We start from the raw sequence: 22,577 nt of genomic DNA on the forward strand, positions 1-22,577 counted from the left end.
AAGATAGCATATTCCAAATAACAAAGTATCACTACACCAGTAGACCCGGCGTCAATTGACGTAAACGAGGTCATTTAATTATCGACTCTAACTGTAACTTAATAATAACATAAGGGACGACATCAAAAGTTCAATGTAAGATAAAAAAATAAATAATTATCATAGTTTTTTTCACTGACCCCCTACCCCCCCTTTCGTGACTTAATTTGGGGAAATTAATTGACCAATAAGGATATATATAAAATTGATGTCAATTAAACAAAAGTAATTTTGACCACCACCCCAAACTATTTTAATTAAGTTTTTTTTTTTTTTTATCCCTCATTGATTTTTTTTATATCGTCCCTAAGCATTGTAACATGGGAAAGTTAAATGAAAATTGCACAAAATCGAAAGTCGTCTATATTATAAGGATAACTAAAGAATAATTGCTGATATTTATTTTCAATAATTTGCTTTTCTATTGAAACATGACAGTGCTTCAGCATATTTTTCCTTGTACGTTTAGCCTCTGTAAGAACTTCTAGAAAATGAACCATAGGTTGATTTCTTCTTCTCTCCGGAATATTTCCTTTGATATTCCCACTTTCTTCTTTCCTCTTTTTTGCAAGTGCTGCAGGCTATGTCATCATTTGGTTGGTTCTTTTCACATCCATTACATTGAATGTCTGTACTACGTTGTACAGGACAGTTCTTTGGTACACCACATCCTAGTACTAAAAACATAATAGCAAATGTAAAATTTAAATTTTTGCTACACTTCGTGGTTAGTTTTTTCAATAAGAGGAAAAAATATTTTGTAAAATTTAAAATAATAGAAGGACACGACACGACACGTACACTAGCTGATTGATGTATTCTTTTAAGATTGTTCGGTCACTTTTATCAATGCCTATGGGTTTGGTTTTTTTTTAATTTCATAAAACGATGTTATTAATTGACTTACCTTCATATTTGTAGTTATTATATAAAAAAAAGGATCATTTTCAAGAAGTGTACATTGTTAAAAAAAATCTTTTTCAATACTCAGATTACTTCCGGAATTTTAAAGTAATCATTAATGAAAAAAAAGTTAAGTGTACGGAGCCATACTCACAAGTATTCTCTTTTGCTGAAACAAGAATTAAAATAGGAATGCCGATGCTCTGTTCAAAATAAAATCAGTGATTATTTGATATGGCGAAAAAACACGACTATCAATTTTATGCATGTATAAGTGGTAATTACTCTTCAATAAAAACAGTGTGTTACCTATAAAACTGTCATACAAATTTATAAAGTTTTTTAGTAAGCTATCTACACACAATGAGCTGTGATGTTATTTGAATTAAGACAACGTTCGACCACAGTCTAAATGGCGTGAATGTAAACAACATAAGGTTATCACATGGTTACTTTTGGTTTTTCTTGATAAATATCGATTGAAATATCTCTTACTATCAAATTTATACTTGCATGTGGAACTGATATTATGATATCAAAATGTATCGGGTATAGTTGTACAAAAAGGAACAGGTGGTAGGAAGTTATGGTTTGAATGAAAACTTGTAATCTGCATGTCATTGATTACAGTTATGTCGGGGTAGTTGCTAAATATAGACCGATCAAAGAAAAATATTATATTTCCTTTCTCAATTTTATGGTAATAATATTTGATTTGTGCATAACGTATTCATAAAAAATGTGGATTCCTACGTTGCATATAAAGATGCTGTGCAAATCTGTAGCAATGTCTTTTTGATGTGTTTCCCTTAGTTTTATTTTGTAACCCGGATTTGTTTTTTTTCTCAATCGATTTATGTATTTCGAATAGCGGTATACTACTGTTGTCCTTATCTATTACTTTCACTGCTTCCAGTATCAGCATTTTAACTACAGAGATCAAAAGGGTAAAGGGATTAATCCAAATTTATTAAGTTCGATCGTGTATTTCTGTTGAGTTAACACTAACAAACGCAGAGAGACTATGTTTTGAAAGCTAACTATTTTTAAAGATCAAGGAGACTACGAGTATAACAAAAGAAGGACACAGAAAGAATAGAAAGACAGTAACGTAGCTTAATTGTTTTTTAGAAAAATTCTCAACGTATCGGCTTAAACCTTCTGAGATATCTATCCAGTGCCATGTTTGCCTGCCGTCTTAGCTGTAAAAACGTTTGATTCCAGACTAGAGACCTACCGCGTGATCAAATATTTGTGTATTGCAACTTGTAAAGTGTACTTACCGACCCATACTTCTGGCTTGCCAGTAAGATTTCCAGGAGTACAGATGTCACACAAATTTGGAGGTGAATCCATTTGCACTGTGATACAAATAAATCCCCATTTAATTTTATTCAGAAATTATTTGTTATACAAATTGCTTAATATTTGTGGACTGGACATTCTAGAGCTTTGAAAGATGTTTTTTTTTACTTTGCAAAGGTTTTGTGTGAGTTCTGCTTCAAATGACTACAACATTAAGTTGACAATAGGAGTGCACTGTTACAATACTGACCCTTTGTTGAAATAGTAATCCACCAAACTCAACCAATATGTTGTCAAGCAAACAACCCAACGGTTTATATTTTTTTCTATAATTAGCGCGATTCTTTACAAAGTATGATTTCGTATGACCTCAAACAAAAATATGTATCTACGATTCTGATTTTTGTAGTTATAATGGAAAAGAAAGGCTGTCACCCGTTTAATGAGACGTTGTTTTTCGATTTTTCAACTGAGTATGAGGAATAGTAGTGTGAAGTGTAGAAAAATCATTGGTATTACTTAAAAGGTCGTGGTTGAAGGTTTTGCATTATATCTTTAGAATCTTAACACTCCAAATCTGATTGACACCACTGGTTGAATATAACTTTTGTTACTGTAGAAAGGACTGTTGTTAATTAATTTAAAAGATAAATAGTCTAACATCTTGAAAACCGGTTTATATATCATTGTTTATATCGATTTTGTGAACATTATGTATCCATTAAAAAGCGATTTGTAAGAAAATTTAAAGTATAATGTACAATAACAATCAGACAAATGAAACTGAATTTTCATAAAACAGATACCAGTAATTAATCACCAAACAATAAATTTATTATTATATATTTCCCTTTCTATCATTTAATATTTTCCTGTCTACATCCTTTCTGTATTTCTCTTTTCTTTAATACATTTTAGATAATTGAACTTACTTAGAGGTGTTTCTAACAACACAAAGCTGTTCTCACACACGTCGTTAAGTTTTATACATCTGTATATATCTTTATTTTTCCCTCGTCTGAACAAAGAAAAAATCATAATGAATCAATAATGATAACAGTGTATTTGCTGAGCAACTTTTTGCTAAAAGATTTTATTGTTACTTATTTTAGTTTGAAAATTATCATACTAGTACTTGTCAATTAAAGTCAGTTTTTATTTTGACAAAAAAGAAATAAGATTTTTACAAAAATGAACGGGACTGGAAAAGCATTTCACTTACCTGTTAACAATGAACGGTCCTTCTCTAATCAAACATTCTATAACAATGTCAGGTGCAATATGTAATTGGTATGCATTTGGAACTAGAAGGTCTATGTCCAGTAATTCATTGTAGAATGTTCTCTTTTGCCAATTACATGGGAAAGAACACATACAGTTCACTTTATAAAAAAAAACAATTATGTAAAACATGTCAACTAAAATAGTTTCTAGGTGATGATTTCTATCAGTACCAATTTCAAAACTGTCAGTTTGTTACATTACCATTATAACATCTACGCTAGAAACCACTTTCTGTAAATTCTTACAAAATGTTAAATCTTGTAAAAATTTAAATATAAATTTATTTCCTGGATTTGTTGTATTTAAAGTTGGACAAATTCAATATTGCTTCAAATGAACTTTTTGTAAAATTCTTTTAAGTACGCTTAAAGATTTATCTGGAAGATTATTTTTTTCATGGCACTGTTGATTGTTTGATAAAAAGTAAAACAAACGGACCGAACTCAAAGGAAAGATCAAAAAGGGGAAGTCCAGAAAAACACACAAAATCAAACTATATCAATCAACGGAAACGAGTGAAAAACAACTGTCATATTTCTAACTTGGTACAAGAATCAAAAGATTTTAAAACCTGAATAAAGTTCGTTGTTTTCTTTTCCGCCAACTCTGACCGCTCCAAATGTGTTCCTTTTTTATACTTAACTAGCTTTCATTACTACAAAGAGCTTATATTTGTGATAATGTTACTCAAAAAAAAAAAACACCACATAGGTGGTATACATAGCCACAATCTGGATTCCAATTAGTATTGCTTTTATCAGAGATTTTAATAAACAAAGCTACAAAGTATATCTTAGGTATACAATTTTTAAACACTTCCATATGTAAGTTAACGATTTGAAAAGTATTTTAGATTTGAATTAACATACTGCTATAATGCTAATCCATTTCAAATGAATCTCTTGAGTAAAGTCAATAACTCTCAGCTCATGAAATTTTACAAACGAACGCGTCCCTACATAATTCAAAGAAATGGAGGCTTATAATTCTTACCTTGAATAATAGAGATTAATTATAAAGAAATACAAGTCCCGGAAAATTGTCCTTGAACTACCGTACGTGTAATAGAAAATTTGACGATATTAATAAATATATTGACTCCAACTTATTTGAAATAATTTCGCAATTAATGGAAAGATTATTTTGCTAATGATAAGCATCAAAACGCAATGAAATTTAATTATACACACAGCAGTCATTATGATAGGAATACAAAAGAGAAGACTCTCATACGATTACCACCACCTTTACATGTAATGTTTGTGATGTATGTTATAATATTAAAACGATGAGAAATACTCTTAATTAATTGCACGAAGTTTCTGGTGGCATCACGGGATAAAGCTTTTCATCTATTCATTACTTACAGACAGACCCTTTACAAGCAAAAAAAATGTTTTGTCGTCTACACTTAAAATGATTTTTACCAAAAAAAAAAGAATTTACCTTGTTTATAACAGACAAGACCAGCAAATAACAAAGCAATCGTTGCCCTCAGAAGCATGCTGTAATTGTTAAGTTCACTATTCGATATCACAACGTTTTTGTTTAGCGAGTTTGTTTCTTGTACAGTTGTACTATACAATTTGCAAATTTCTTCTTTTTATACTTGAGAGAAAACAATGAATTTCTTATGTTCTTTCTATACTCTGACGAGTGTCTTATTCTGATTGGGTGAAAATCTCTTTCAAAAAGAAAAAAAGTTTGAAAATCAATGAGATTATTTTTACGCATGCATAAAAATACTTAAGAAAAAACAAATTGTTTAATGCACAGATATATAAATCAGCATATGTGAACAACAATTACAACATACATGTAAAATACAAGTTAAAATCTGCATAGATCAGCAGATGTTTCTCCATATTTTGTATTATAAACATTCATCGTTTCCATTCTCAATTGTTTGATACATGGTTTTATATTAAACATGAATAGATTTTAAAATGGACCGAAATAATCACGAATTTAAATCATGAGTGTTAAACCACACATCAGAACCAAATAGATATTAAGAGTTGGAAAATAAAAAAAAACAAAACAAAACATTTATTAATCTTAACTTGACGCTTTTCAAATTAAATTAGTCAAAAATCATAAAAAAAAAAATATGATATTATAAAAATAATTACTAAACATTATATGAACGAATCAGTTACAGCTGGGGGAAACGTCCATTTCTCTAATTTTTGCGCTATCATCACATTTCTTGATCGATGTGAGAACAATATTTTTCCTCACTAGTGAATAAGCTGTTGTCGGCAAATGATTGGTCGAAATTGTATTGTGACGTTGAATTTTCTTGGTTTTTTTCTGAATTTTCCTATTGTGACGATATGGTAAAAAGGCGACCATGCTTGATGACGTCACATAAAAAGTAAACATATTTCTTCAAATTTTTGAAAAGGAGGGCTACAAATCATTAGAGAAACAAAATCCACCACTTTAACTCGTGTAGTACGATTTTTCTCCACTCTCAACTGTTAAAGTTTAATTATTTATAAAGCTTTGCCAGCCTCACGCTTTAAATATTAAGATTTAACGGTCTCGAGTGGAGAAATATCGTAGCACACTTGTTGCAGTTATGGAATCTATATATCCAAGACCACATCGATTGATCAGCGCTTATCTCACCATTGATAATGCAGAGTTGTTCGGATTTGTTCCCCAGAATTCTATATTCTTTAGGCGGGTTAATTTTCAGTGAATTAGATCAAATATATTATAGGAATATATTTACTCTTTTATAAAAAAAACAATTATGTAAAACATGTCAACTAAAATAGTGTCTAGGTGATGATTTCTATCAGTACCAATTTCAAAACTGTCAGTTTGTTACATTACCTTTATAACATCTACGCTAGAAACCACTTTCTGTAAATTCTTACAAAATGTTAAATCTTGTAAAAAATTAAATATAAATTTATTTCCCTGGATTTGTTGTATTTAAAGTTGGACAAATTCAATATTGCTTCAAATGAACTGAGTAAAATTCTTTTAAGTACGCTTAAAGATTTATCTGGAAGATTATTTTTTTCATGGCATTGTTGATTGTTTGATAAAAAGTAAAACAAACGGACCAAACTCAAAGGAAAGATCAAAAAGGGGAAGTCCAGAAAAACACACAAAATCAAACTATATCAATCAACGGAAACGAGTGAAAACCAACTGTCATATTTCTAACTTGGTACAAGAATTCAAAAGATTTTAAAACCTGAATAAAGTTCGTTGTTTTCTTTCCCGCCAACTCTGACCGCTCCAAATGTGTTCCTTTTTATACTTAACTAGCTTTCATTACTACAAAGAGCTTATATTTGTGATAATGTTACCCAAAAAAAACCCCACCACATAGGTGGTATACATAGCCACAATCTGGATTCCAATTAGTATTGCTTTTATCAGAGATTGTAATAAACAAAGCTACAAATTATATCTTAGGTATACAATTTTTAAACACTTCCATATGTAAGTTAACGATTTGAAAAGTATTTTAGATTTGAATTAACATACTGCTAAAAAGCTAATCAATTTCAAATGAATCTCTAGAGTAAAGTCAATAACTCTCAGCTCATGAAATTTTACAAACGAACGCGTCCCTACATAATTCAAAGAAATGGAGGCTTATAATTTTTACCTTGAATAATAGAGATTAATTATAAAGAAATAAAGGTCCCGGAAAATTGTCCTTGAACTACCGTACGTGTAATAGAAAATTTGACGATATTAATAAATATATTGACTCCAACTTATTTGAAATAATTTCGCAATTAATGGAAAGATTTTTTTGCTAATGATAAGCATCAAAACGCAATGAAATTTAATTATACACACAACAGTCATTATGATAGGAATACAAAAGAGAAGACTCTCATACGATTACCACCACCTTTACATGTCATGTTTTTGATGTATGTTATAATATTAAAACGATGAGAAATACTCTTAATTAATTGCACGAAGTTTCTGGTGGCATCACGAGATAAAGCTTTTCATCTATTCATTACTTACAGACAGACCCTTTACAAGCAAAGAAAATGTTTTGTCGTCTACACTTAAAATAATTTTTACAAAAAAAAAGAATTTACCTTGTTTATAACAGACAAGACCAGCAAATAACAAAGCAATCGTTGCCCTCAGAAGCATGCTGTAATTGTTAAGTTCACTATTCGATATCACAACGTTTTTGTTTAGCGAGTTTCTTGTACAGTTGTACTATACAATTTGCAAATTTCTCCTTTTTATACTTGAGAGAAAACAATGAATTTCTTATGTTCTTTCTATACTCTGACGAGTGTCTTATTCTGATTGGGTGAAAATCTCTTTCAAAAGGAAAAAAAGTTTGAAAATCAATGAGATTATTTTTACGCATGCATAAAAATACTTAAGAAAAAATAAATTGTTTAATGCACAGATATATAAATCAGCATATGTGAACAACAATTACAACATACATGTAAAATACAAGTTAAAATCTGCATAGATCAGCAGATGTTTCTCCATATTTTGTATATTTTAATATTTTGTATTATAAACATTCACCGTTTCCATTCTCAATTGTTTGATACATGGTTTTATATTAAACATGAATAGATTTTAAAATGGACCGAAATAATCACGAATTTAAATCATGAGTGTTAAACCACACATAAGAACCAAATAGATATTAAGAGTTGGAAAATAAAAAAAAAACAAAACAAAACATTTATTAATCTTAACTTGACGCTTTTCAAATTAAATTAGTCAAAAATCATAAAAAAAAATATGATATTATAAAAATAATTACTAAACATTATATGAACGAATCAGTTACAGCTGGGGGAAACGTCCATTTCCCTAATTTTTGCGCTATTATCACATTTCTTGATCGATGTGAGAACAATATTTTCCCTCACTAGTGAATAAGCTGTTGTCGGCAAATGATTGGTCGAAATTGTATTGTGACGTTGAATTTTCTTGGTTTTTTTCTGAATTTTCCTATTGTGACGATATGGTAAAAAGGCGACCATGCTTGATGACGTCACATAAAAAGTAAACATATTTCTTCAAATTTTTGAAAAGGAGGGCTACAAATCATTAGAGAAACAAAATCCACCACTTTAACTCGTGTAGTACGATTTTTCTCCACTCTCAACTGTTAAATTTTAATTATTTATAAAGCTTTGCCAGCCTCGCGCTTTAAATATTAAGATTTAACGGTCTCGAGTGGAGAAATATCGTAGCACACTTGTTGCAGTTATGGAATCTATATATCCAAGACCACATCGATTGATCAGCGCTTATCTCACCATTGATAATGCAGAGTTGTTCGGATTTGTTCCCCAGAATTCTATATTCTTTAGGCGGGTTAATTTTCAGTGAATTAGATCAAATATATTATAGGAATATATTAATTTTTTTATAAAAAAAAAACAATTATGTAAAACATGTCAACTAAAATAGTTTCTAGGTGATGATTTCTATCAGTACCAATTTCAAAACTGTCAGTTTGTTACATTACCTTTATAACATCTACGCTAGAAACCACTTTCTGTAAATTCTTACAAAATGTTAAATCTTGTAAAAAATTAAATATAAATTTATTTCCCTGGATTTGTTGTATTTAAAGTTGGACAAATTCAATATTGCTTCAAATGAACTGAGTAAAATTCTTTTAAGTACGCTTAAAGATTTATCTGGAAGATTATTTTTTTCATGGCACTGTTGATTGTTTGATAAAAAGTAAAACAAACGGCCCAAACTCAAAGGAAAGCTCAAAAAGGGGAAGTCCAGAAAAACACACAAAATCAAACTATATCAATCAACGGAAACGAGTGAAAAACAACTGTCATATTTCTAACTTGGTACAAGAATCAAAAGATTTTAAAACCTGAATAAAGTTCGTTGTTTTCTTTTCAATAAAGTTCGTTGTTTTCTTTTCCGCCAACTCTGACCGCTCCAAATGTGTTCCTTTTTTATACTTAACTAGCTTTCATTACTACAAAGAGCTTATATTTGTGATAATGTTACTCAAAAAAAAAAACACCACATAAGTGGTATACATAGCTACAATCTGGATTCCAATTAGTATTGCTTTTATCAGAGATTTTAATAAACAAAGCTACAAAGTATATCTTAGGTATACAATTTTTAAACACTTCCATATGTAAGTTAACGATTTGAAAAGTATTTTAGATTTGAATTAACATACTGCTATAATGCTAATCCATTTCAAATGAATCTCTAGAGTAAAGTCAATAACTCTCAGCTCATAAAAATTTACAAACGAACGCGTCCCTACATAATTCAAAGAAATGAAGGCTTATAATTCTTACCTTGAATAATAGAGATTAATTATAAAGAAATACAAGTCCCGGAAAATTGTCCTTGAATTACCGTACGTGTAATAGAAAATTTGACGATATTAATAAATATATTGACTCCAACTTATTTGAAACAATTTCGCAATTAATGTAAAGATTTTTTTGCTAATGATAAGCATCAAAACGCAATGAAATTTAATTATACACACAGCAGTCATTATGATAGGAATACAAAAGAGAAGACTCTCATACGATTACCACCACCTTTACATGTAATGTTTGTGATGTATGTTATAATATTAAAACGATGAGAAATACTCTTAATTAATTGCACGAAGTTTCTGGTGGCATCACGGGATAAAGCTTTTCATTTATTCATTACTTACAGACAGGCCCTTTACAAGCAAAGAAAATGTTTTGTCGTCTACACTTAAAATAATTTTTACAAAAAAAAAAGAATTTACCTTGTTTATAACAGACAAGACCAGCAAACAACAAAGCAATCGTTGCCCTCAGAAGCATGCTGTAATTGTTAAGTTCACTATTCGATATCACAACGTTTTTGTTTGGCGAGTTTCTTGTACAGTTGTACTATACAATTTGCAAATTTCTTCTTTTTATACTTGAGAGAAAACAATGAATTTCTTATGTTCTTTCTATACTCTGACGAGTGTCTTATTCTGATTGGGTGAAAATCTCTTTCAAAAAGAAAAAAAGTTTGAAAATCAACGAGATTATTTTTACGCATGCATGAAAATACTTAAGAAAAAATAAATTGTTTAATGCACAGATATATAAATCAGCATATGTGAACAACAATTACAACATACATGTAAAATACAAGTTAAAATCTGCATAGATCAGCAGATGTTTCTCCATATTTTGTATATTTGAATATTTTGTATTATAAACATTCACCGTTTCCATTCTCAATTGTTTGATACATGGTTTTATATTAAACATGAATAGATTTTAAAATGGACCGAAATAATCACGAATTTAAATCATGAGTGTTAAACCACACATCAGAACCAAATAGATATTAAGAGTTGGAAAATAAAAAAAACAAAACAAAACATTTATTAATCTTAACTTGACGCTTTTCAAATTAAATTAGTCAAAAATCATTAAAAAAAATATGATATTATAAAAATAATTGCTAAACATTATATGAACGAATCAGTTACAGCTGGGGGAAACGTCCATTTCTCTAATTTTTGCGCTATTATCACATTTCTTGATCGATGTGAGAACAATATTTTCCCTCACTAGTGAATAAGCTGTTGTCGGCAAATGATTGGTCGAAATTGTATTGTGACGTTGAATTTTCTTGGTTTTTTTCTGAATTTTCCTATTGTGACGATATGGTAAAAAAGCGACCATGCTTGATGTCGTCACATAAAAAGTAAACATATTTCTTCAATTTTTTGAAAAGGAGGGCTACAAATCATTAGAGAAACAAAATCCACCACTTTAACTCGTGTAGTACGATTTTTCTCCACTCTCAACTGTTAAATTTTAATTATTTATAAAGCTTTGCCAGCCTCGCGCTTTAAATATTAAAATTTAACGGTCTCGAGTGGAGAAATATCGTAGCACACTTGTAGCAGTTATGGAATCTATATATCCAAGACCACATCGATTGATCAGCGCTTATCTCACCATTGATAATGCAGAGTTGTTCGGATTTGTTCCCCAGAATTCTATATTCTTTAGGCGGGTTAATTTTCAGTGAATTAGATCAAATATATTATAGGAATATATTTACTCTTTTATAAAAAAAAAAAAATTATGTAAAACATGTCAACTAAAATAGTGATGATTTCTATCAGTACCAATTGCAAAACTGTCAGTTTGTTACATTACCTTTATAACATCTACGCTAGAAACCACTTTCTGTAAATTCTTACAAAATGTTAAATCTTGTAAAAAATTAAATATAAATTTATTTCCTTGGGTTTGTTGTATTTAAAGTTGGACAAATTCAATATTGCTTCAAATGAACTTAGTAAAATTCTTTTAAGTACGCTTAAAGATTTATCTGGAAGATTATTTTTTTCATGGCACTGTTGATTGTTTGATAAAAAGTAAAACAAACGGACCAAACTCAAAGGAAAGATCAAAAAGGGGAAGTCCAGAAAAACACACAATATCAAACTATATCAATGAACGGAAACGAGTGAAAAACAACTGTCATATTTCTAACTTGGTACAAGAATCAAAAGATTTTAAAACCTGAATAAAGTTCGTTGTTTTCTTTTCCGCCAACTCTGACCACTCCAAATGTGTTCCTTTTTATACTTTACTAGCTTTCATTACTACAAAGAGCTTATATTTGTGATAATGTTACCCAAAAAAAACACCACCACATAGGTGGTATACATAGCCACAATCTGGATTCCAATTAGTATTGCTTTTATCAGAGATAGTAATAAACAAAGCTACAAAGTATATCTTAGGTATACAATTTTTAAACACTTCCATATGCAAGTTAACGATTTGAAAAGTATTTTAGATTTGAATTAACATACTGCTAAAATGCTAATCCATTTCAAATGAATCTCTAGAGTAAAGTCAATAACTCTCAGCTCATGAAATTTTACAAACGAACGCGTCCCTACATAATTCAAAGAAATGGAGGCTTATAATTCTTACCTTGAATAATAGTGATTAATTATAAAGAAATACAAGTCCCGGAAAATTGTCCTTGAACTACCGTACGTGTAATAGAAAATTTGACGATATTAATAAATATATTGACTCCAACTTATTTGAAATTATTTCACAATTAATGTAAAGATTTTTTTGCTAATGATAAGCATCAAAACGCAATGAAATTTAATTATACACACAGCAGTCATTATGATAGGAATACAAAAGAGAAGACTTTCATACGATTACCACCACCTTTACATGTAATGTTTGTGATGTATGTTATAATATTAAAACGATGAGAAATACACTTAATTAATTGCACGAAGTTTCTGGTGGCATCACGGGAAAAAGCTTTTCATCTATTCATTACTTACAGACAGACCCTTTACAAGCAAAGAAAATGTTTTGTCGTCTACACTTAAAATAATTTTTACAAAAAAAAAGAATTTACCTTGTTTATAACAGACAAGACCAGCAAATAACAAAGCAATCGTTGCCCTCAGAAGCATGCTGTAATTGTTAAGTTCACTATTCGATATCACAACGTTTTTGTTTAGCGAGTTTCTTGTACAGTTGTACTATACAATTTGCAAATTTCTTCTTTTTATACTTGAGAGAAAACAATGAATTTCTTATGTTCTTTCTATACTCTGACGAGTGTCTTATTCTGATTGGGTGAAAATCTCTTTCAAAAAGAAAAAAAGTTTGAAAATCAATGAGATTATTTTTACGCATGCATAAAAATACTTAAGAAAAAATAAATTGTTTAATGTACAGATATATAAATCAGCATATGTGAACAACAATTAGAACATACATGTAAAAAACAAGTTAAAATCTGCATAGACCAGCAGATGTTTCTCCATATGTTGTATATTTGAATATTTTGTATTATAAACATTCACCGTTTCCATTCTAAATTGTTTGATACATGGTTTTATATTAAACATGAATAGATTTTAAAATGGACCGAAATAATCACGAATTTAAATCATGAGTGTTAAACCACACATCAGAACCAAATAGATATTAAGAGTTGGAAAATAAAAAAAACCAAAACAAAACATTTATTAATCTTAACTTGACGCTTTTCAAATTAAATTAGTCAAAAATCATTAAAAAATATATGATATTATAAAAATAATTACTAAACATTATATGAACGAATCAGTTACAGCTGGGGGAAACGTCCATTTCTCTAATTTTTGCGCTATTATCACATTTCTTGATCGATGTGAGAACAATATTTTCCCTCACTAGTGAATAAGCTGTTGTCGGCAAATGATTGGTCGAAATTGTATTGTGACGTTGAATTTCTTGGTTTTTTTCTGAATTTTCCTATTGTGACGATATGGTAAAAAGGCAACCATGCTTGATGACGTCACATAAAAAGTAAACATATTTCTTCAAATTTTTGAAAAGGAGGGCTACAAATCATTAGGGAAACAAAATCCACCACTTTAACTCGTGTAGTACGATTTTTCTCCACTCTCAACTGTTAAATTTTAATTATTTATAAAGCTTTGCCAGCCTCGCGCTTTAAATATTAAGATTTAACGGTCTCGAGTGGAGAAATATCGTAGCACACTTGTTGCAGTTATGGAATCTATATATCCAAGACCACATCGATTGATCAGCGCTTATCTCACCATTGATAATGCAGAGTTGTTCGGATTTGTTCCCCAGAATTCTATATTCTTTAGGCGGGTTAATTTTCAGTGAATTAGATCAAATATTTTATAGGAATATATTTACTCTTTTTTAAAAAAAACAATTATGTAAAACATGTCAACTAAAATAGTTTCTAGGTGATGATTTCTATCGGTACCAATTTCAAAACTGTCAGTTTGTTACATTACCTTTATAACATCTACGCTAGAAACCACTTTCTGTAAATTCTTACAAAATGTTAAATCTTGTAAAAAATTAAATATAAATTTATTTCCCTGGATTTGTTGTATTTAAAGTTGGACAAATTCAATATTGCTTCAAATGAACTGAGTAAAATTCTTTTAAGTACGCTTAAAGATTTATCTGGAAGATTATTTTTTTCATGGCACTGTTGATTGTTTGATAAAAAGTAAAACAAACGGACCAAACTCAAAGGAAAGATAAAAAAAGGGGAAGTCCAAAAAAAAACCAACCACACAAAATCAAACTATATCAATCAACGGAAACGAGTGAAAAACACTGTCATATTTCTAACTTGGTACAAGAATCAAAAGATTTTAAAACCTGAATAAAGTTCGTTGTTTTCTTTTCCGCCAACTCTGACCGCTCCAAATGTGTTCCTTTTTTATACTTAACTAGCTTTCATTACTACAAAGAGCTTATATTTGTGATAATGTTACTAAAAAAAAAAACAAAAAACACATAGGTGGTATACATAGCCACAATCTGGATTCCAATTAGTATTGCTTTTATCAGAGATTTTAATAAACAAAGCTACAAAGTATATCTTAGGTATACAATTTTTAAACACTTCCATATGTAAGTTAACGATTTGAAAAGTATTTTAGATTTGAATTAACATACTGCTAAAATGCTAATCCATTTCAAATGAATCTCTAGAGTAAAGTCAATAACTCTCAGCTCATGAAATTTTACAAACGAACGCGTCCCTACATAATTCAAAGAAATGAAGGCTTATAATTCTTACCTTGAATAATAGAGATTAATTATAAAGAAATACAAGTCCCGGAAAATTGTCCTTGAACTACCGTACGTGTAATAGAAAATTTGACGATATTAATAAATATATTGACTCCAACTTATTTGAAATAATTTCGCAATTAATGGAAAGATTTTTTTGCTAATGATAAGCATCAAAACACAATGAAATTTAATTATACACACAGCAGTCATTATGATAGGAATACAAAAGAGAAGACTTTCATACGATTACCACCACCTTTACATGTAATGTTTGTGATGTATGTTATAATATTAAAACGATGAGAAATACTCTTAATTAATTGCACGAAGTTTCTGGTGGCATCACGGGATAAAGCTTTTCATCTATTCATTACTTACAGACAGACCCTTTACAAGCAAAGAAAATGTTTTGTCGTCTACACTTAAAATATTTTTTACAAAAAAAAAAGAATTTACCTTGTTTATAACAGACAAGACCAGCAAATAACAAAGCAATCGTTGCCCTCAGAAGCATGCTGTAATTGTTAAGTTCACTATTCGATATCACAACGTTTTTGTTTAGCGAGTTTCTTGTACAGTTGTACTATACAATTTGCAAATTTCTTCTTTTTATACTTGAGAGAAAACAATGAATTTCTTATGTTCTTTCTATACTCTGACGAGTGTCTTATTCTGATTGGGTGAAAATCTCTTTCAAAAAGAAAAAAAGTTTGAAAATCAATGAGATTATTTTTACGCATGCATAAAAATACTTAAGAAAAAATAAATTGTTTAATGTACAGATATATAAATCAGCATATGTGAACAACAATTACAACATACATGTAAAATACAAGTTAAAATCTGCATAGATCAGCAGATGTTTCTCCATATTTTGTATATTTGAATATTTTGTATTATAAACATTCACCGTTTCCATTCTCAATTGTTTGATACATGGTTTTATATTAAACATGAATAGATTTTAAAATGGACCGAAATAATCACGAATTTAAATCATGAGTGTTAAACCACACATCAGAACCAAATAGATATTAAGAGTTGGAAAATAAAAAAACAAAACAAAACATTTATTAATCTTAACTTGACGCTTTTCAAATTAAATTAGTCAAAAATCATAAAAAAAATTATGATATTATAAAAATAATTACTAAACATTATATGAACGAATCAGTTACAGCTGGGGGAAACGTCCATTTCTCTAATTTTTGCGCTATTATCACATTTCTTGATCGATGTGAGAACAATATTTTCCCTCACTAGTGAATAAGCTGTTGTCGGCAAATGATTGGTCGAAATTGTATTGTGACGTTGAATTTTCTTGGTTTTTTTCTGAATTTTCCTATTGTGACGATATGGTAAAAAGGCGACCATGCTTGATGACGTCACATAAAAAGAAAACATATTTCTTCAATTTTTTTAAAAGGAGGGCTACAAATCATTAGAGAAACAAAATCCACCACTTTAACTCGTGTAGTACGATTTTTCTCCACTCTCAACTGTTAAATTTTAATTATTTATAAAGCTTTGCCAGCCTCGCGCTTTAAATATTAAAATTTAACGGTCTCGAGTGGAGAAATATCGTAGCACACTTGTAGCAGTTATGGAATCTATATATCCAAGACCACATCGATTGATCAGCGCTTATCTCACCATTGATAATGCAGAGTTGTTCGGATTTGTTCCCCAGAATTCTATATTCTTTAGGCGGGTTAATTTTCAGTGAATTAGATCAAATATATTATAGGAATATATTTACTCTTTTATAAAAAAAAAACAATTATGTAAAACATGTCAACTAAAATAGTGATGATTTCTATCAGTACCAATTGCAAAACTGTCAGTTTGTTACATTACCTTTATAACATCTACGCTAGAAACCACTTTCTGTAAATTCTTACAAAATGTTAAATCTTGTAAAAAATTAAATATAAATTTATTTCCTTGGATTTGTTGTATTTAAAGTTGGACAAATTCAATATTGCTTCAAATGAACTGAGTAAAATTCTTTTAAGTACGCTTAAAGATTTATCTGGAAGATTATTTTTTTCATGGCACTGTTGATTGTTTGATAAAAAGTAAAACAAACGGACCAAACTCAAAGGAAAGATCAAAAAGGGGAAGTCCAGAAAAACACACAATATCAAACTATATCAATCAACGGAAACGAGTGATAAACAACTGTCATATTTCTAACTTGGTACAAGAATCAAAAGATTTTAAAACCTGAATAAAGTTCGTTGTTTTCTTTTCCGCCAACTCTGACCGCTCCAAATGTGTTCCTTTTTTATACTTAACTAGCTTTCATTACTACAAAGAGCTTATATTTGTGATAATGTTACTCAAAAAAAAAAGACCACCACATAGGTGGTATACATAGCCACAATCTGGATTCCAATTAGTATTGCTTTTATCAGAGATTGTAATAAACAGAGCTACAAAGTATATCTTAGGTATACAATTTTTAAACACTTCCATATGTAAGTTAACGATTTGAAAAGTATTTTAGATTTGAATTAACATACTGCTAAAATGCTAATCAATTTCAAATGAATCTCTAGAGTAAAGTCAATAACTCTCAGCTCATGAAATTTTACAAACGAACGCGTCCCTACATAATTCAAAGAAATGAAGGCTTATAATTCTTACCTTGAATAATAGAGATTAATTATAAAGAAATACAAGTCCCGGAAAATTGTCCTTGAACTACCGTACGTGTAATAGAAAATTTGACGATATTAATAAATATATTGACTCCAACTTATTTGAAATAATTTCGCAATTAATGGAAAGATTTTTTTGCTAATGATAAGCATCAAAACGCAATGAAATTTAATTATACACACAGCCTTCATTATGATAGGAATACAAAAGAGAAGACTTTCATACGATTACCACCACCTTTACATGTAATGTTTGTGATGTATGTTATAATATTAAAACGATGAGAAATACTCTTAATTAATTGCACGAAGTTTCTGGTGGCATCACGGGATAAAGCTTTTCATCTATTCATTACTTACAGACAGACCCTTTACAAACAAAGAAAATGTTTTGTCGTCTACACTTAAAATAATTTTTACAAAAAAAAAAAGAATTTACCTTGTTTATAACAGACAAGACCAGCAAATAACAAAGCAATCGTTGCCCTCAGAAGCATGCTGTAATTGTTAAGTTCACTATTCGATATCACAACGTTTTTGTTTAGCGAGTTTCTTGTACAGTTGTACTATACAATTTGCAAATTTCTTCTTTTTATACTTGAGAGAAAACAATGAATTTCTTATGTTCTTTCTATACTCTGACGAGTGTCTTATTCTGATTGGGTGAAAATCTCTTTCAAAAAGAAAAAAAGTTTGAAAATCAATGAGATTATTTTTACGCATGCATAAAAATACTTAAGAAAAAATAAATTGTTTAATGCACAGATATATAAATCAGCATATGTGAACAACAATTACAACATACATGTAAAATACAAGTTAAAATCTGCATAGATCAGCAGATGTTTCTCCATATTTTGTATATTTGAATATTTTGTATTATAAACATTCACCGTTTCCATTCTCAATTGTTTGATACATGATTTTATATTAAACATGAATAGATTTTAAAATGGACCGAAATAATCACGAATTTAAATCATGAGTGTTAAACCACACATCAGAACCAAATAAATATTAAGAGTTGGAAAATAAAAAAAAAAAAAAACAAAACAAAACATTTATTAATCTTTACTTGACGCTTTTCAAATTAAATTAGTCAAAAATCATAAAAAAAAATATGATATTATAAAAATAATTACTAAACATTATATGAACGAATCAGTTACAGCTGGGGGAAACGTCCATTTCTCTAATTTTTGCGCTATTATCACATTTCTTGATCGATGTGAGAACAATATTTTCCCTCACTAGTGAATAAGCTGTTGTCGGCAAATGATTGGTCGAAATTGTATTGTGACGTTGAATTTTCTTGGTTTTTTTCTGAATTTTCCTATTGTGACGATATGGTAAAAAGGCGACCATGCTTGATGACGTCACATAAAAAGTAAACATATTTCTTCAAATTTTTGAAAAGGAGGGCTACAAATCATTAGAGAAACAAAATCCACCACTTTAACTCGTGTAGTACGATTTTTCTCCACTCTCAACTGTTAAATTTTAATTATTTATAAAGCTTTGCCAGCCTCGCGCTTTAAATATTAAGATTTAACGGTCTCGAGTGGAGAAATATCGTAGCACACTTGTTGCAGTTATGGAATCTATATATCCAAGACCACATCGATTGATCAGCGCTTATCTCACCATTGATAATGCAGAGTTGTTCGGATTTGTTCCCCAGAATTCTATATTCTTTAGGCGGGTTAATTTTCAGTGAATTAGATCAAATATATTATAGGAATATATTTACTCTTTTATAAAAAAAACAATTATGTAAAACATGTCAACTAAAATAGTTTCTAGGTGATGATTTCTATCGGTACCAATTTCAAAACTGTCAGTTTGTTACATTACCTTTATAACATCTACGCTAGAAACCACTTTCTGTAAATTCTTACAAAATGTTAAATCTTGTAAAAAATTAAATATAAATTTATTTCCTGGATTTGTTGTATTTAAAGTTGGACAAATTCAATATTGCTTCAAATGAACTGAGTAAAATTCTTTTAAGTACGCTTAAAGATTTATCTGGAAGATTATTTTTTTCATGGCACTGTTGATTGTTTGATAGAAGGTAAAACAAACGGACCAAACTCAAAGGAAAGATCAAAAAGGGGAAGTCCAGAAAAACACACAAAATCAAACTATATCAATCAACGGAAACGAGTGAGAAACAACTGTCATATTTCTAACTTGGTACAAGAATTCAAAAGATTTTAAAATCTTAATAAAGTTCGTTGTTTTCTTTTCCGCCAACTCTGACCGCTCCAAATGTGTTCCTTTTTTTTATACTTAACTAGCTTTCATTACTACAAAGAGCTTATATTTGTGATAATGTTACCCAAAAAAACACCACATAGGTGGTATACATAGCCACAATCTGGATTCCAATTAGTATTGCTTTTATCAGAGATAGTAATAAACAAAGCTACAAAGTATATCTTAGGTATACAATTTTTAAACACTTCCATATGTAAGTTAACGATTTAAAAGTATTTTAGATTTGAATTAACATACTGCTAAAATGCTAATCCATTTCAAATGAATCTCTAGAGTAAAGTCAATAACTCTCAGCTCATGAAATTTTACAAACGAACGCGTCCCTACATAATTCAAAGAAATGAAGGCTTATAATTCTTACCTTGAATAATAGAGATTAATTATAAAGAAATACAAGTCCCGGAAAATTGTCCTTGAACTACCGTACGTGTAATAGAAAATTTGACGATATTAATAAATATATTGACTCCAACTTATTTGAAATAATTTCGCAATTAATGTAAAGATTTTTTTGCTAATGATAAGCATCAAAACGCAATGAAATTTAATTATACACACAGCCTTCATTATGATAGGAATACAAAAGAGAAGACTTTCATACGATTACCACCACCTTTACATGTAATGTTTGTGATGTATGTTATTATATTAAAACGATGAGAAATACTCTTAATTAATTGCACGAAGTTTCTGGTGGCATCACGGGATAAAGCTTTTCATCTATTCATTACTTACAGACAGACCCTTTACAAGCAAAGAAAATGTTTTGTCGTCTACACTTAAAATAATTTTTACAAAAAAAAAAAGAATTTACCTTGTTTATAACAGACAAGACCAGCAAATAACAAAGCAATCGTTGCCCTCAGAAGCATGCTGTAATTGTTAAGTTCACTATTCGATATCACAACGTTTTTGTTTGGCGAGTTTCTTGTACAGTTGTACTATACAATTTGCAAATTTCTTCTTTTTATACTTGAGAGAAAACAATGAATTTCTTATGTTCTTTCTATACTCTGACGAGTGTCTTATTCTGATTGGGTGAACATCTCTTTCAAAAAGAAAAAAAGTTTGAAAATCAATGAGATTATTTTTACGCATGCATAAAAATACTTAAGAAAAAATAAATTGTTTAATGTACAGATATATAAATCAGCATATGTGAACAACAATTAGAACATACATGTAAAAAACAAGTTAAAATCTGCATAGATCAGCAGATGTTTCTCCATATGTTGTATATTTGAATATTTTGTATTATAAACATTCACCGTTTCCATTCTAAATTGTTTGATACATGGTTTTATATTAAACATGAATAGATTTTAAAATGGACCGAAATAATCACGAATTTAAATCATGAGTGTTAAACCACACATCAGAACCAAATAGATATTAAGAGTTGGAAAATAAAAAAAACCAAAACAAAACATTTATTAATCTTAACTTGACGCTTTTCAAATTAAATTAGTCAAAAATCATAAAAAAATATATGATATTATAAAAATAATTACTAAACATTATATGAACGAATCAGTTACAGCTGGGGGAAACGTCCATTTCTCTAATTTTTGCGCTATTATCACATTTCTTGATCGATGTGAGAACAATATTTTCCCTCACTAGTGAATAAGCTGTTGTCGGCAAATGATTGGTCGAAATTGTATTGTGACGTTGAATTTCTTGGTTTTTTTCTGAATTTTCCTATTGTGACGATATGGTAAAAAGGCGACCATGCTTGATGACGTCACATAAAAAGTAAACATATTTCTTCAAATTTTTGAAAAGGAGGGCTACAAATCATTAGAGAAACAAAATCCACCACTTTAACTCGTGTAGTACGATTTTTCTCCACTCTCAACTGTTAAATTTTAATTATTTATAAAGCTTTGCCAGCCTCGCGCTTTAAATATTAAGATTTAACGGTCTCGAGTGGAGAAATATCGTAGCACACTTGTTGCAGTTATGGAATCTATATATCCAAGACCACATCGATTGATCAGCGCTTATCTCACCATTGATAATGCAGAGTTGTTCGGATTTGTTCCCCAGAATTCTATATTCTTTAGGCGGGTTAATTTTCAGTGAATTAGATCAAATATTTTATAGGAATATATTTACTCTTTTATAAAAAAAACAATTATGTAAAACATGTCAACTAAAATAGTTTCTAGGTGATGATTTCTATCGGTACCAATTTCAAAACTGTCAGTTTGTTACATTACCTTTATAACATCTACGCTAGAAACCACTTTCTGTAAATTCTTACAAAATGTTAAATCTTGTAAAAAATTAAATATAAATTTATTTCCCTGGATTTGTTGTATTTAAAGTTGGACAAATTCAATATTGCTTCAAATGAACTGAGTAAAATTCTTTTAAGTACGCTTAAAGATTTATCTGGAAGATTATTTTTTTCATGGCACTGTTGATTGTTTGATAAAAAGTAAAACAAACGGACCAAACTCAAAGGAAAGATAAAAAAAGGGGAAGTCCA

At 29.5% G+C, this 22,577-nt stretch overlaps 1 protein-coding gene across 3 annotated transcripts in view; it reads right to left on the reverse strand.

Annotated features, from left to right (window-relative positions):
* Window positions 1–435: 435 nt before the first annotated feature.
* Window positions 436–22,577, reverse strand: part of LOC139510568 (uncharacterized) — a 29,917-nt gene continuing 7,775 nt past the window's right edge. The window contains exons 1-6 of one of the 3 annotated variants that reach the window (XM_071297131.1): window positions 10,295–10,500; window positions 3,470–3,629; window positions 3,180–3,265; window positions 2,226–2,303; window positions 1,097–1,111; window positions 436–716 (exon numbers count right to left, since the gene is read on the reverse strand). In XM_071297131.1, the coding sequence (XP_071153232.1) occupies window positions 505–716; window positions 1,097–1,111; window positions 2,226–2,303; window positions 3,180–3,265; window positions 3,470–3,629; window positions 10,295–10,352 (609 nt within the window). In that variant the 5' untranslated portion in view covers window positions 10,353–10,500 and the 3' untranslated portion in view covers window positions 436–504. Of the gene's footprint in view, window positions 717–1,096; window positions 1,112–2,225; window positions 2,304–3,179; window positions 3,266–3,469; window positions 3,630–4,977; window positions 5,113–10,294; window positions 10,501–22,577 lie in introns of those variants that run through there. The other 2 variants (XM_071297130.1, XM_071297132.1) reach the window with 2 other exon arrangements.

Source organism: Mytilus edulis, chromosome 2 (assembly GCF_963676685.1).
Source record: "Mytilus edulis chromosome 2, xbMytEdul2.2, whole genome shotgun sequence".
In the NCBI taxonomy this organism is placed as follows: domain Eukaryota; kingdom Metazoa; phylum Mollusca; class Bivalvia; order Mytilida; family Mytilidae; genus Mytilus; species Mytilus edulis.